General features: G+C 44.2%; 1 protein-coding gene across 11 annotated transcripts in view; it reads left to right on the top strand.

Annotated features, from left to right (window-relative positions):
• The window catches only part of PFKFB2 (6-phosphofructo-2-kinase/fructose-2,6-biphosphatase 2), a 39643-nt gene extending 27417 nt beyond the window's left edge, over positions 1-12226 (top strand). For 9 of the 11 annotated variants that reach the window (XM_050781983.1, XM_050781957.1, XM_050781966.1 and 6 more), the window contains 7 exons: positions 286-493; positions 948-1094; positions 2253-2357; positions 3101-3230; positions 4008-4070; positions 4334-4398; positions 5026-10563. In XM_050781983.1, the coding sequence (XP_050637940.1) occupies positions 286-493; positions 948-1094; positions 2253-2357; positions 3101-3230; positions 4008-4070; positions 4334-4398; positions 5026-5193 (886 nt within the window). In that variant the 3' untranslated portion in view covers positions 5194-10563. Of the gene's footprint in view, positions 1-285; positions 494-947; positions 1095-2252; positions 2358-3100; positions 3231-4007; positions 4071-4333; positions 4399-5025; positions 10564-11064; positions 11149-11710 lie in introns of those variants that run through there. The other 2 variants (XM_050782011.1, XM_050782016.1) reach the window with 2 other exon arrangements.
• The last annotated feature ends 1106 nt before the right edge of the window (positions 12227-13332 follow it).

Raw genomic sequence — 13332 nt, 5'->3', positions numbered from 1 at the left:
TGATGGGAAGCCTGAATTCTGTTTATCGTATTTATCTACATCGCGTGTCACAGTACAGGCACTGAGGAAATGGTATGAACTGACTAGAAGTTCAGGAAATTGTACTTCATCTTGGTTTTAAGGAGTAATTAATCTCCTACCATTTGGTTCCATAAACGTGGGTGTGACAGAGGAGGGGAGGAAGAGCAGCTGTGAGCCTGCAAGTCCCTATAGAAATCCTTTTCCCTCTGATTCTTATTCTCAGATTTTCATACCCAGGGAATTTTTTTTTCTTTCCTGTCCCAGGGATCTTTCTTTCATCAAGGTGATAAATGTGGGCCAGCGATTTTTAGTCAACAGAGTCCAGGACTACATCCAGAGCAAGATAGTCTACTACCTCATGAATATCCACGTCCAGCCTCGCACCATTTACCTTTGCCGGCATGGAGAAAGCGAGTTCAATCTCTTGGGGAAGATTGGGGGTGACTCTGGCCTCTCCGTGAGGGGAAAGCAGGTGAGTAATTAGTCAGCACACTGGATTTTCTAGGCTTAGAGTTAGAAGGGCATGGCTGAGGTCATCTCTTTTATCTCCTTACTTAAATCCCATTTGAACGGAGGCTGTGATTCCATAGTCAGGCAAGTGCTCAAGGTGTGTTCTTGCTCACTGCGTCTAGCTCTGTATTGAAGTGTAGATAACTTGGAGCCATTTCTGCTGTGATCGTTCAGCCATCAGATATTCACTGGGCACAACTTGTGTACTTAGCAATGTACAGGGTGCTCCAGTTAAAGTTCATTTCCTTTTGGGTTTATATTAACTATGTAGCACCTTATGGATTTTGACCATGGCTATGCACATTGTCCATTACAGGCCACATTAGCAGGCTTTGTGTATGTGTGTGTTGAGTGTGTGTGTGTGTGTGTGTGTGTGTGTTTTCTTTTTACCCTTAATTTTCATTTTTAAACCCCAGTTTGCCCAAGCTCTAAGGAAGTTTCTGGCGGAACAGGAGATAACAGACCTCAAAGTGTGGACAAGCCAGTTGAAGAGGACCATACAGACTGCTGAGTCTCTCGGGGTGCCCTATGAGCAGTGGAAGATTCTGAATGAGATTGATGCTGTGAGTAGGAAGCTCTGAAGGCCCAGAAAAGCCAACAAGAGTCTCATATTCAGGCAGGAACTCTCAGAAGTCACTATTTGGACATTTTTATCTAGGAAACTAGAACCACCAAGTAAAAACTCTGAGGAAGCTGACTCTATGGCCGGTTCGGGGGCTCAGGGAGGACAATTGCACCCCCAGTCGGGGGTTTCCTGCCTGCTTCAATACCTGTGCCAATCATGGGACCCAAACCAATTTTTGAGCCAGCCTTTCTGGCACCTGGGGAAAGTGGGGCTAACAAGGACTCATTTTGTTCCTTTGTATATTTGCCTCCTGGGAAAAAGAAATAGCTAACAACCTACTTCTTTACTTTCTGCTTAGATAATTTGGTCAGCTATTCAGAAAAGTTTTTCCCAAAATTTCTCTTGGCTTTCTCTCTTCTTGAGCACAAAAGTGGACATTTCTTTTTCTTTTTACTTTATTTATTTATTTTGTGAGACGGAATCTTGCTCTGTGGCCCAGGCTGGAGTGCCCTGGTGCAATCTTGGCTCACTGCAACCTCTGCCTCCCAGGTTCAAGCAATTCTCTGCCTCAGCCTCCCTAGTAGCTGGGATTATAGACACCCACCACCACGCCTCGCTAATTTTTGTATTTTTAGTACAAATGGAGTTTCACTATCTTGGTCAGGCTGGTCTTGAGCTCTTGACCTTGTGATCCACCCGCCTCGGCCTCCCAAAGGGTTGGGATTATAGGTGTGTGCCACCGCGCCTGGCTGACATTTCTTTTTCTTTCCTTCCTTCTACCCTTTTATTTTTCCTGCAAAGTCTCCAGTCCCTTCAGTTTCCCTCCTTCTCTGCTTCTTGTTCCTTTTAGCCTCTTGACTTTCTTGACCTGTAAGTTCCCCGCCCCCCAGTAGTAGGAGAACATGGTAGCTTCAGCTGGAGAAGTTGCCTCCTCCCTGCAGTGTTCCTCACCCGGTGAGTCACAGACACTCTGTGACACTCTGCGACACTCTGTGACACTCTGGTCACAGGTGGCCGCAATACATGAAAGGATCCAGCACAGTGCCTGGCGTGCACTAAGAAACTAGCATTCTTTGGTGTCATCTTCCTTATTTGGGATGGGGCTGGTGTGGGACAGTCTTATCTCCTCAAGCCAGCTTCAAGTGGCTTTTTGCAGGGCGTGTGTGAAGAGATGACCTATGCCGAGATTGAGAAGCGGTACCCAGAAGAATTTGCACTTCGAGATCAAGAGAAGTATCTGTATCGATATCCTGGTGGGGAGGTAAGACACCCTCATCATGTAAAGTGACTGCCTAGCCCCTTGCTGAAGGTTTAGCTTTAATTTGGGGGAAGGATTGAACGTGATTTGGAGGTTCTAGGCATCATTTATCTTCCTTCCCTTGGGTCATTTTGTTTTCATTTAGCTTAGACAATCGAATGCCTCATTAATTGTTAAGATTCCCAGAGATAAGGGTGACAAGGTGTCCTCTGTGTTCAATATGTTTTAGAATCAACACAATCATTTTTATTTCTTTTTTTCCTTGTACTCTCAATCCCACCCCCTCATAAGTGGAGTCTCCAAGTAAATATATGGGATAGGAATTATTTCTCTCTCGTCTTGAGTGTTTTAGGCTATTTCCTTGTCTAAGTGGCTTCCATACTCTAGGGATGTGTGAGGCAAAAGTAAATAAAACTGAGTGGCGGAGGTACAGGAAACCCCTAGGAATCTTTTGTTGTCTCAGTGCCTGAATGAATCTGGTGGAAGAAAAAGCACATACACACAGGTTGAACTCACACTTCCTTTTCTTAACCTGTAGTTTTCTTGGTCTAAATATTGCTCTTGAAAGATCTGAGTTTTCTCAAGAGACACCAGGGCTGGGGGCAGGTGATATGAACTCACTGAGCTTCCAGGAGGAAAGCCAACTGAGGAAGAAGAAGTGGCCTTTAGTCTCCAAGGTCCAGCCACTGACTTAGCTGCCAACTTGCACCTGGGCTTCTGCCAGCCTGCCCCATTTCCCTCCACAGTCATACCAGGACCTGGTGCAGCGGCTGGAGCCTGTCATCATGGAGCTGGAACGTCAGGGCAATGTCCTCGTCATCTCCCACCAGGCTGTCATGCGCTGCCTCCTGGCCTACTTCTTGGATAAGGGCGCAGGTGCCTTTGAGGGAGGGGCTGGGAGACACATCCAGGGGGAGAGGGCTGGACTTGCAGTGGCACCAGGATTCCTGGGAAACAGACCTCCCTGTCTCCACTCAAATTAGAGTACTTTCTCCAGACAGCAGTGTGGGGCTCCCAGCAGCCACTAGGTCAATGACTTGCTGAGTTCGCTCTGCTGCTACAAGAGCTTCCAATGGAGAGTGGCTGCTACTGGTGCTCCTTGATCCTGCCTGGCTCAAAGGCCAGTGTCACGCTGACACTCCTGGCAGCATCAGGACAGTGGTTGAATATCCCTAGCCTGCCACGCTGCTTACTAGGAGGGTGGTATCTTAGAAGCAGCAGTTGTTTCTGGGTAAGGGAAGTAAGAAGGTGCCGCTGCCTTCTTCCATACTTCCCTTCCCGATCTTCCAGAGCTCCTGGGAAGCCTGCATTGTGGAGGCTGAGCTCAGCATCCTGAGCTGCTGGGAAGCTGTTGTGGCCAGGTATTACGGGCCTTTGCTGTACGCAGGTGAACCCCTTCCATTGGGCTCTCTGGCTACAGTACTTCTTCCTGTTTTGCCTGCATGGAAGGATCTAAGATGGCCTTATTTCCTTCCTTAGCCACTCAGAAGGTTGGGTGGCTTTGTGGTCTGGAGTTTAAGGGAGGAGTTGTACAACTCTAAGAGGTGGTCAGAGTAAGGGAAACTCATGAGCTCTGTAGATTGTCTCTTCCACTAACTTGACCTTACTCCATAATACTAAGAGACTTCCCTCACCTGGTCTTTCTGTTTTCAGATGAGCTACCATACTTGAGATGCCCTCTCCATACCATCTTCAAACTTACTCCTGTGGCCTACGGTAACTATGCGCATAGGGGCTGGCGGGAGCTGGGAATTGAGGAAGGTCAGAATTTTCTCTAAGGTTTGTCTAGAGTTCAGCTTCATTATCCCTATACACCAGGGAAGCTCCATCAGTGCCTTCTGTTTTGAAAGGGATGTATGCATGACCATGTGTATTGCAAAATGCATACATTCCTTTGTGGTATACTTTCCCATAATGAAACTAAGGAATTTTCCATTGAACCTTTTTCCTTAAGTCCTCTCTTTCCTCTGTTTTCTCAGGGTGCAAAGTGGAAACAATTAAACTTAACGTGGAGGCCGTGAACACGCACCGTGACAAGCCAACTGTAAGTATTTTCCCACGATGACCATGCCAGTTTCCCTGCCACCTTGAGTCTTTGAAGCTTTGGCATCAAGAGTCTGGGGTTTCTTTTATGTACAAAAGGGAAACAGATTCAGAACTTACTTCCAACATAGTTTGCTACGTCTGAAAGTGATGTTGGAATTATTATTTTTTAAAATTAGTACCCCTTTCATGAGTCTTAACCTTGAATGCTGGCTCCTGGAAATTCAATTAAATATGGAAAGTGTTTGGCTGAAGTGAAATGCAAATTACCACCCCGCTCCAACCCCAAGTGTCCCTTTGGAAAGCAGAGTCCAGAGGAGCCTATAAGGTGAGGGTCAGGAGGTGTAGGTTCGTTCCTAAGTCGGTCCCTGGTAATCTGTGTGGTCTTCAATAAGCCCCTTCCTTTCTTTGGGTCTTTTTCCTGCTTTAGAATGTTATGCTCAAGAAGCTTCTCCCTTTTAGCTCCCTGATGCTAGGAGGCCAGACCATGGCCCGTGCCTATGAGGGAGCCTCTGTGCAGAGGAGCAGGAGTGAGGGAAGCTGTTGTGGTTACAAGCGCATTATTAACTGTATGAGTGAGCTTTTGGCTTGGCTTTCATTTGTGTGGTGTCCCTCCATTTCCAATCAGAACAACTTCCCCAAGAACCAAACCCCTGTAAGGATGAGAAGGAACAGCTTTACGCCTCTGTCCAGTTCGAATACAATAAGGCGTCCAAGAAATTACAGTGTTGGGAGCCGGCCCCTCAAGCCCCTCAGCCCTCTCCGTGCCCAGGACTTGCAAGAAGGGGCCGACTAGCCGAAGACCCAAGTCAGCATTCCGGTGGTGTAACCGTGTGTTTCCCTCCAGCCCTGGCCTCCTGCCTTTGCCACTAATCACCAAGGAGTCATTTAACTTCCTCCCTCCACCCCCACCCCTGACACTTCACCATGAATCTTAACACAGAACATGAGGTTACGTGTTTATAGGACAACTTTAGCTGTTCTCCAGTTTGAAACATCTTTCCACCCAGGGGCAAGTTAGCAAATTGAGTCTTTTAGGACAGATTATCAGATGGGATGGTCTGGAGGAGGAGGAAAAAGGCCCCCTTGGGGCTGAGCATGCCCCACACTCTTGGTTCTTCTCTCTGTTCTCTGGTGTTTTACTTCACTAATGTCCTCGTGTTGGTGAAGTGTTGGGGGATGGAGGGCGGGTGAGCAGTGCGGGGACAAAAGTCTATTTTTCCTTCACTTTCGTCTCTTCATTGTGTGTTTTCCTCACAGTCCTTACTTGACTGCTTTCTTTCCCCACTTTCATGTCCCCTCTGGATTGTCCAGTGTAATGCATGACATTGTGGTGTCTGTCTAGGAAGGAAGGGATGATTGGCAAGAGACAAGTCTGGCCCAGTTGATGCTTTCTGCAGTGGGTCTAAATGGATCTGGACTGGAGGAGTCTTTCCTTTCCTTTCTCTCTTTCTCTCCAGCTAGGTCCTGCAAGGGCCAGCCTAGGCTACAGAACATCCACAGAATATTCTCGAGCTTGCAAGTGGACATAGGGTGAGAGTTCTTGCCTCCTTTCATGAGAAACAGTCCTAAGTCTTCGTTGCCCTGGGGGAATCTGGCTCTGAGCATGTGGGAAATGTCTTGGTTTTTATTTTTAACTTAGTCAGGCCTGGGTCTTTTGAGGTCCGCAGAGTGGGGTTTAGGAGAGTAGGGTGGGCTCTAGCTCTTACAGGACTCTTGGTGAGTAGTCATATCTTTTCTCCCATGGCTCCCAGGTTCCTTGCCAATCACAGCAACTTTTCCTGCCAATCCAGTATCCTCTGGGGCTGTTTAGAAGGGCAGTTAGATTCAGGAGTCACCACTGATGTTTGAATTGCTCAAGGCAAGAGGCAGAGAAGAGTTCACTAAAACTGCTTATTTTTGAATACTTTCAGCACACTCTCCTTTAGAAGAAATAAACATCAAAACACAATAGTTTTTATATGAGCACTTTTTTCCCCCAAATGTGGAAAAGCTTGATGATGAATTTAATCTCTCTCATTGGAGTATTCTTTTGTTCATAAGGAGAAACTATCTCATCTTGATGTCCAGAGAAGTCCTTGGAACCCTGTGGGATGTAGCTCTTAACTGTTTGTATTTCTCTATTCATTTCTGTCATTTCATTTTCTTTGTAGGGTTAAACGTAAAATCTTCAGGGAAGAAATTCTTAGCCCCTTGATGAACTTGATGGCTTATCCTCTTTCCCAATTTTGCCTGCAAAATGTACAAATATATGTATGTTTTTTTGGGAGGCAAGTTTAGGGTTCTTATGGGATTTTAAAAGAGATAGGTGACTCCCCACCTGAAAGTTATCAGCTTGTCTTTTAGAGGTAGCCAGTGAGAAGAAGTTAGCTGTTTTCCAAGGGTGTTTTCATTTGGTAATGGAAGACTTTTTGCTGTCGTTCTCATCCAGGAGTTTTCCTTAGAATCTCCTTTAGAATTGTTGAATCATAAACATGTCTGTGTCTACCTTATGCTTAATACTGACTCAGAATCTTTGGGGTCTGGGTCTGGACTTGCATGTATTTAAGTAGCTTCCCGGATGATTCTGATTCATAGCCCGGGTTAAGAACTCCACCTTAGAAAGTTAGGTGGAAAAATACTGGGATAATAGTTCCTCAGACAAAAGTGTCAGCCTAGGAATTCTGAATTCCTCATCATCCTGAAAGGACAGTTCTTTGGGTTTGATGTTTGAGCAGATCATAATGTTAAATGATATAACCCCCTGGAAGGCAGGCTGCTGTGTTTGAGGGTTATTCTAGGTTCTAGTCCCATCTTTAACCCTTTACATTGCTGAGTGATGTGGAACAAATCACTGAATTAAATAATTGCCTCTGGATTTTAAGCACCCTGGGGAGAGGTACAGACCCTGCAGGATGATAAAGGTTGTCTTCACTGGCAACTGACTCCTGACCCCAAGTCCTTTACTCATGTATCCCAAGTAGGATACCACAGCCAGCTTCTAAAGGCTGCTTACGTAGATTCTTCTCAAAATTGTGTCCAATATGTTAAGTAACCTGCTATTCTTGTTTAGTGGTTATATAACGTGTACTTAGTGTCTTTGTGGAGCTTTGGGCCAGTGCGGGCAGGGATAGGGGAAAGATACATAGAAGTAGAAGAAAAGGTCCTTGCCCAGAGGAAGGTTATTTTAAGAGACAGGACATGTAATTTATAACAAGTGGACATTTACATTATAGCAACACTCTGAGTCTAGAAGTGTTCACCATCACATCGCTTCTCCTGACTTTCCTGTTGTCCTATGGCTATGAGACTACAAGGATTAGGGGATGGGGATGCCCCCACCACCACCAACGTGAGAATGAGATATGGTTGGGGAGGCATGTTTGGCACTTTTACAAGATTGCATTGTCTACATTCGCTTGGATGCTGGCATCTGTAGCCCAAATGGGCATTCAGCCTTTCTTCTGCTGTGAGGTGAGAGTAATTCAGAGCTAGTGAATGAGAGGAGGGAGCACTTTTCCACAGACTTTGGATTAACACTGTACCTACTCCTAGCAAGAGGGGACTTCTCTAACAAGCTAGCATTGTGTTAATCTGTCATTAACCCCAGCGTTAGAGACAGGTCATGGGATGTTCACTGTGGCTCTCAGCCTGCCACTATTTCCCCACTCTCCCCCGTGCTAGTTTGCTTTCTCCAGAAGAGGAGCTGAGGTGGTCTTATCCTCAGACAGGACATGAGAAATTGGAATTTGAAAAGCAAGGGCTTCAGCATCCTTTAGTTTCTAAAGCAAGATCCCTTCAGAAAAGTCCAGCAGGAAGAAGCCAGGAGAATGTAGAATGGAAAAGAGCTCTTACTCCAAATTTTAGAGAAGTTTCATCTCTACTTCTCATCTTTTCTCTCCTGGTTTTCTTACTTGAATGCATATTGGTAGTCTGTATACATTACTATGGTTATGTCTGTCACAAGTCCTACAAAATAAAAATGGACTTAAAGTACTCTCTGCTGAAGCTGTAAGTTTTGTTTTGTGAGAAATAGGTAAAGACATTAGCATTTAATCTACTGGAAGAAGCCAGTTGCTGTGGCTTATACCTGTAATCCCAGATACTTGGGAGGCTGAGGCCAGAGGATCACTTGAGACCAGCCTGGGCAAAATAGTGAGACCTCACCTCTAAAAAATTTTTTTTTTAAATTTACTTGTCTAAAGTGGGGAAAGGGAAATTATTCTGTTTTCTTATTCTTGCTTCAAGTCTATGACAGATTTGAAAGAGAATTCTAAAGCAGATTTAGAGAGCCTGCTTCTCTTCTTATCTCCTAATCCTTAAATTGGAATTTAGCTCTTATCTGTATTGTTGTTGTGTTTTGGTAAAGGGATGATTTTACAATGAGTTGTAAAGTAGAATAAGACAAGCTTCTAGAAACTTGCATGGTACTAGGGATCTGCCCTATATCTTTGCCTCTGGTGTTCTGTTGTTGTTGTTATTGTTTGTTTGTTTCCGAAGAAGTTGGAGTTAAGGACACAATATATTTGTACCCCTAGACTGAATGGGTGAGTATTCCATATGAGGATCTGGGTAATCCTCTTTGCAACCCACATTTGGTCTTCAGAGACACTGGCATTTTGAAGAAACATATGATATAGCTGTTTGGAAATAAATTCATCTATGTTACTTTTTTTTTCTTTTTTTTTTGTGAGCAGGAGATCTTAATTGACAGAAACTCATTGGTGGTTGGAGTGGCCAATGGGCAAGGGAAAAAGTATCCAGTAATCAGAAGAATTGTATCTGGGTTATGTAATCTTATGCACATTCCATTGTCTTTGCCAAGCCTGTAAGCCACGTTGTGTTCATTGTCAAGAAATTTGACAGATTTACCCAGCTTTTCTAGTATGTATTTTGACTTATTGCAAAATAAGTTGCAACACTGGTGGGGTAGAATTGACTTTCCCTGAAGGTGACACAGATATCAGAAGTGTGTCCAGGGATTTAATTTAGACCCATACTGTCCAGGAGACTGTCTCTAGTTGGATCTCTGTGCTGACTGACTTCAGTGTCTGTGTGCTGACTGACAGACTCTGGTAGTGTCTATATGTTGACCAACTGATAGACTAGTAGGATCTGTTTGTCACTGACAGACTCTAGTGGTGTCTATGTGTTGACTGACTGACAGACTCTAGTAATGTCTATGTGTTGACTGACTGACAGACTCTAGTAGTGTCCGTGAGCTGACTGATAGACTAGTAAAATCTGGGTGTTGCCTGACTAACGTTATAGGGTCTGTAAGCTCACAGTCTGCCTGCTTTCTGATTGTATCCACTGAAGTGTATGTACATTATGGTAATTCTCTATTAAATGTGTCTAACAAAGAAAGGAATTAAGCACTCCACATGTTTTCTTTATAGGGGATATGATTTTAAATAGACATTTCTTATACAGTAGTGGCCAAATTCTCATCATTTTGTAAAAGATAAAGGTTATACATCACTTTTATGGTATTTTGTGAACTCAGCTAAGGGAATGCCTGTTTAGAGCCTGGAGTTGTTACCTTTACTTGAAGTCATCTCATCCAGTCCCCTGCTTTAGGGCAGAACTTCAGTTCCGCTGTTCGTTTCTGAAGCTTCTGTGTCGCCAGCTTACCCTGTTCTGGAATGTTGTATTCCATTGGATAGGGCTGCTATTTTTAGTCAGCCATGCATTTGGCTTTAACACTTAATCTAGTAAGTAAAAATGAGCAGAAAATTTGGCATTTAAAAATTGATTTTAAGGGTTGGCAAAAGTATTATTTCCAGTAAGCCTTTCACTGGATATCTGTGACCAATGTTTACCTATGCAATGTTTTTGTATCTGAATTGCTTATGTACATTTTATATTATGTTGACGTAACAAGAAGATCAACTTACGCTGGTATGGTGATGCTTTTGCTATGTGGGGCTGAGCATCTCTGGGTTGAATGGGAATGGGTCAGATTGGGAAGCCTAGGAATAGAGTTCTACTGCAGATTTCCTAGGCACTGCTCTATTGAAAGTAGGAACATAAGTCTTTAGCAACATTCTGATTTAATTGGGTGACACTGATAACAAAGTATGCCACTCAGATCCATTTAAAGTGTGCATAACTGTATTTGAAATGTGTTTTTGTGTGTGTGTGTGTGTAGAATGGGTAAATAAAATTGTTGAGTAACTTGAACCTATCAGAAGGCTTCTGGTTTTTTGTTTAGTATTTTCAGTTGTGTTTCCCATCCCTTCCCCACCCCTAAAACTTTGCCTCATGCTGCACAAGGATTCAGATTCAAGATAAGCCACGAGTTCTCACTGTAATTGAAGATCATGGTGTATCCATGGCTCTCTTCTGCCACCTTCTGGGGAAGACAGGAAGAACATTATGGAAAGCACATGAACTTCAATAGTTAATGTGTACCTGTTGGCACTTATGCAAGAATTAAGAAACAATTACATTTCACTGCACTATGCAGTAATTCCCATTAGCAATATGTAACTCATGTTATTTATTATAAAGAAAACTTTTGGAGATTTTTTAGCACTTAGTAGACTGTTCCTCCTAAAATGTGATTTGCCCATTTCTAAAGAGATTATGGTCACGGGTATAAAACAGCACTTAATTTCTTTTGAGACAGGAAATACAGATGGGATTGTTTTACCCTTCTCATGCCTTATTCCTTGTTACCTTAAAGACCAGAAGCTCATTAGAAATGCAGAATCCCAGGCCGCATCCCAGACCTCCTGAGTCAGAATCCTCGTTTTACCAGGACCACCAGGTGATTCATATGCACATTTAACATTTGAGAAGCACCATGCTAGGGGAAAAATTTCCCACAAGGTAAAATGTTAGATGCCAGTTACTAGGAAGAAGTTGATCTGCTCTAATGACTGATTTCAGAATGGACTCGTATAACTACAACAGTAGGGACCCTCCTCAGAAGCCAAGTAGCCCCTGATTACAGTGTCACTTTATTGGCATGGTGTTTTGGCTGACATAGCCTACACGATCTCCTTCTACCAGAGGGATCCTGACTGCTTCTGCATCATATCTTGGATATGTAGCTTATGGTCCAGGTCTGAAAGGAGTGCCTGGTCCAATATGGTCACGAGGTCAGCTCCTCAGGGAAAGAAGCCCATGACTACGCCATTCGAGTTTGCCTGACTCCCCAGAGTCAAGGTGTGTGTGTAGGCACGCCAGTGTATTCATGCATGTGTATGGATGTGGGAATGAGGAGGTTGAGGGAGGAGGGAAGGTAGGGGAAAGATTCTGCTCTACTTTTATGTTCGCTGCTTGGCGGTGGTGTAATAGCTTTGTGTCTCTTCCTCTCTGGCTTGTAGGCAGCAGAGACCACGCTGGCTGTGCACAGACGCCCCTCCGCAGCATCCCCCATGTTTCCTTGCTAATGATGTGGATGTTCAGGCCACACCTCTCCAAAGGACTGGGATCTACTGAAAAGCTTGGGATGTCAGCTCCACAGAGGCTAGAACAGGAAGTTAAGTGGGAACTGGACTTTGGGGGGCCACCAAAACGAGGCCTGGAGAAACGCCACCACATTTCCTCCCCTCCTGCCTAATGGGAATATCAGTTACACTGAAAAATTTAACTTTCCTGTGCCTCAAAACATTTAGCAACCTGAACCAATGACTTTTTGTCATCTCTTTGCTGGGTTTGGTCCAAGTCGGTCAATCTCATTCTGTATAGGCATTTAACATCCTAGCTGTGACTGTCTGCATCCTTTGCTGGCTCTTTTTTGCCCAAAGTGCAAATGCACTTCTTCAGATGTACTTTTCAAGTGAGAAGGTAAGAGCTGGTCTCTGCATCTGTTCCAGGCGAGCAGGCTAGAGTCTAATATACATATACTAGCAGGTACCATTTGCCACATTGGAAGCAAGAGACAAATCAGCTGAATGGAGAGTCTTCTGAGAAATTCAGTCCCTAAAACATCTTCTGCAGTGATAGAAGAACAGTGTCAGTAGCAACCTTTTCATTTAAAGAACTTTTTCTTGTTCCAGGCCCTTCAGGACAGGATCTGACTGCAAGACTCCCCGAAATGGGTACCCATCTTCTAAGTTTCCTTTTGTAGCTACTGTATTTTCAACTTGATGCATGTGCCTCTCATGCATCAAGGTGGGGCTGATGTGGTTCTCCCAGGTGGTTGGGAACGTGGGCTAGAGAGAAAAGTAGAGTGCCATGTATATCACATGAGTAAGTCAAGAAAGCTCCTTGAAAATCAGCCCGATCAGGGAGTGTTTTGGCTTCAGAACAGGTGGAAGGAGACCTGCCCCTCTGTGGGCTCTGTCACTCTGATGCAGTCCTTGAGAGAGCTGTGGCTGTGACTTGGAGGGCAGTAGTCTCCTGATACCTGCCTCTTGGCCACTTGTCACTATTGTGGTCACTGGTCTCTCATGTAAAAGTGAGGGTGACGGGGTCATGGACCAGCGCCTCAGTGCATTAGTCATCTGCTTTCCCTTACAGACAAATTAGATAACTAGTGATTGTCAAATGTATGAATGTATCTCTGTAAATGTGATTTTGACATGTCACTGTTCCTGAAGAGCATATGGAATCCCCACAGGATATTATATCTTGCAAGGAAAGTCTATTTTTTTAAAGAATAGTATGTTTGTAGCTTTACTTTTCTTTCTTTCTTTTTTTTTTTTTCCTTTTCACTCAAATGCTCACTTGCTGGGCAAAAGGGTGAGTAGCAAGAAAAGTAACGAAATGTAGCTTTTCTCAAATGGTTCTTTTATACTGTGGATGATACAGGACTCTGTTACCTAAGATGTGATGAGCTGGGCTGCAGGCGGTTCAGCATCCAGCAACTAGGAGCTTCTTTTCTATGCACAAAGCTGCCTTCAGGAAGGCTTCTTAAGTAGCAGATGATTTTCATCTGGCTGCCTACCACATGCTGTACTGTAATGATTTTGTTGTGATATGGATTTCTCTCTGCATCAAAAAC

Source organism: Macaca thibetana, chromosome 1 (assembly GCF_024542745.1).
Source record: "Macaca thibetana thibetana isolate TM-01 chromosome 1, ASM2454274v1, whole genome shotgun sequence".
NCBI lineage: Eukaryota > Metazoa > Chordata > Mammalia > Primates > Cercopithecidae > Macaca > Macaca thibetana.
This window is presented reverse-complemented; position numbering and strand designations above follow the sequence as displayed.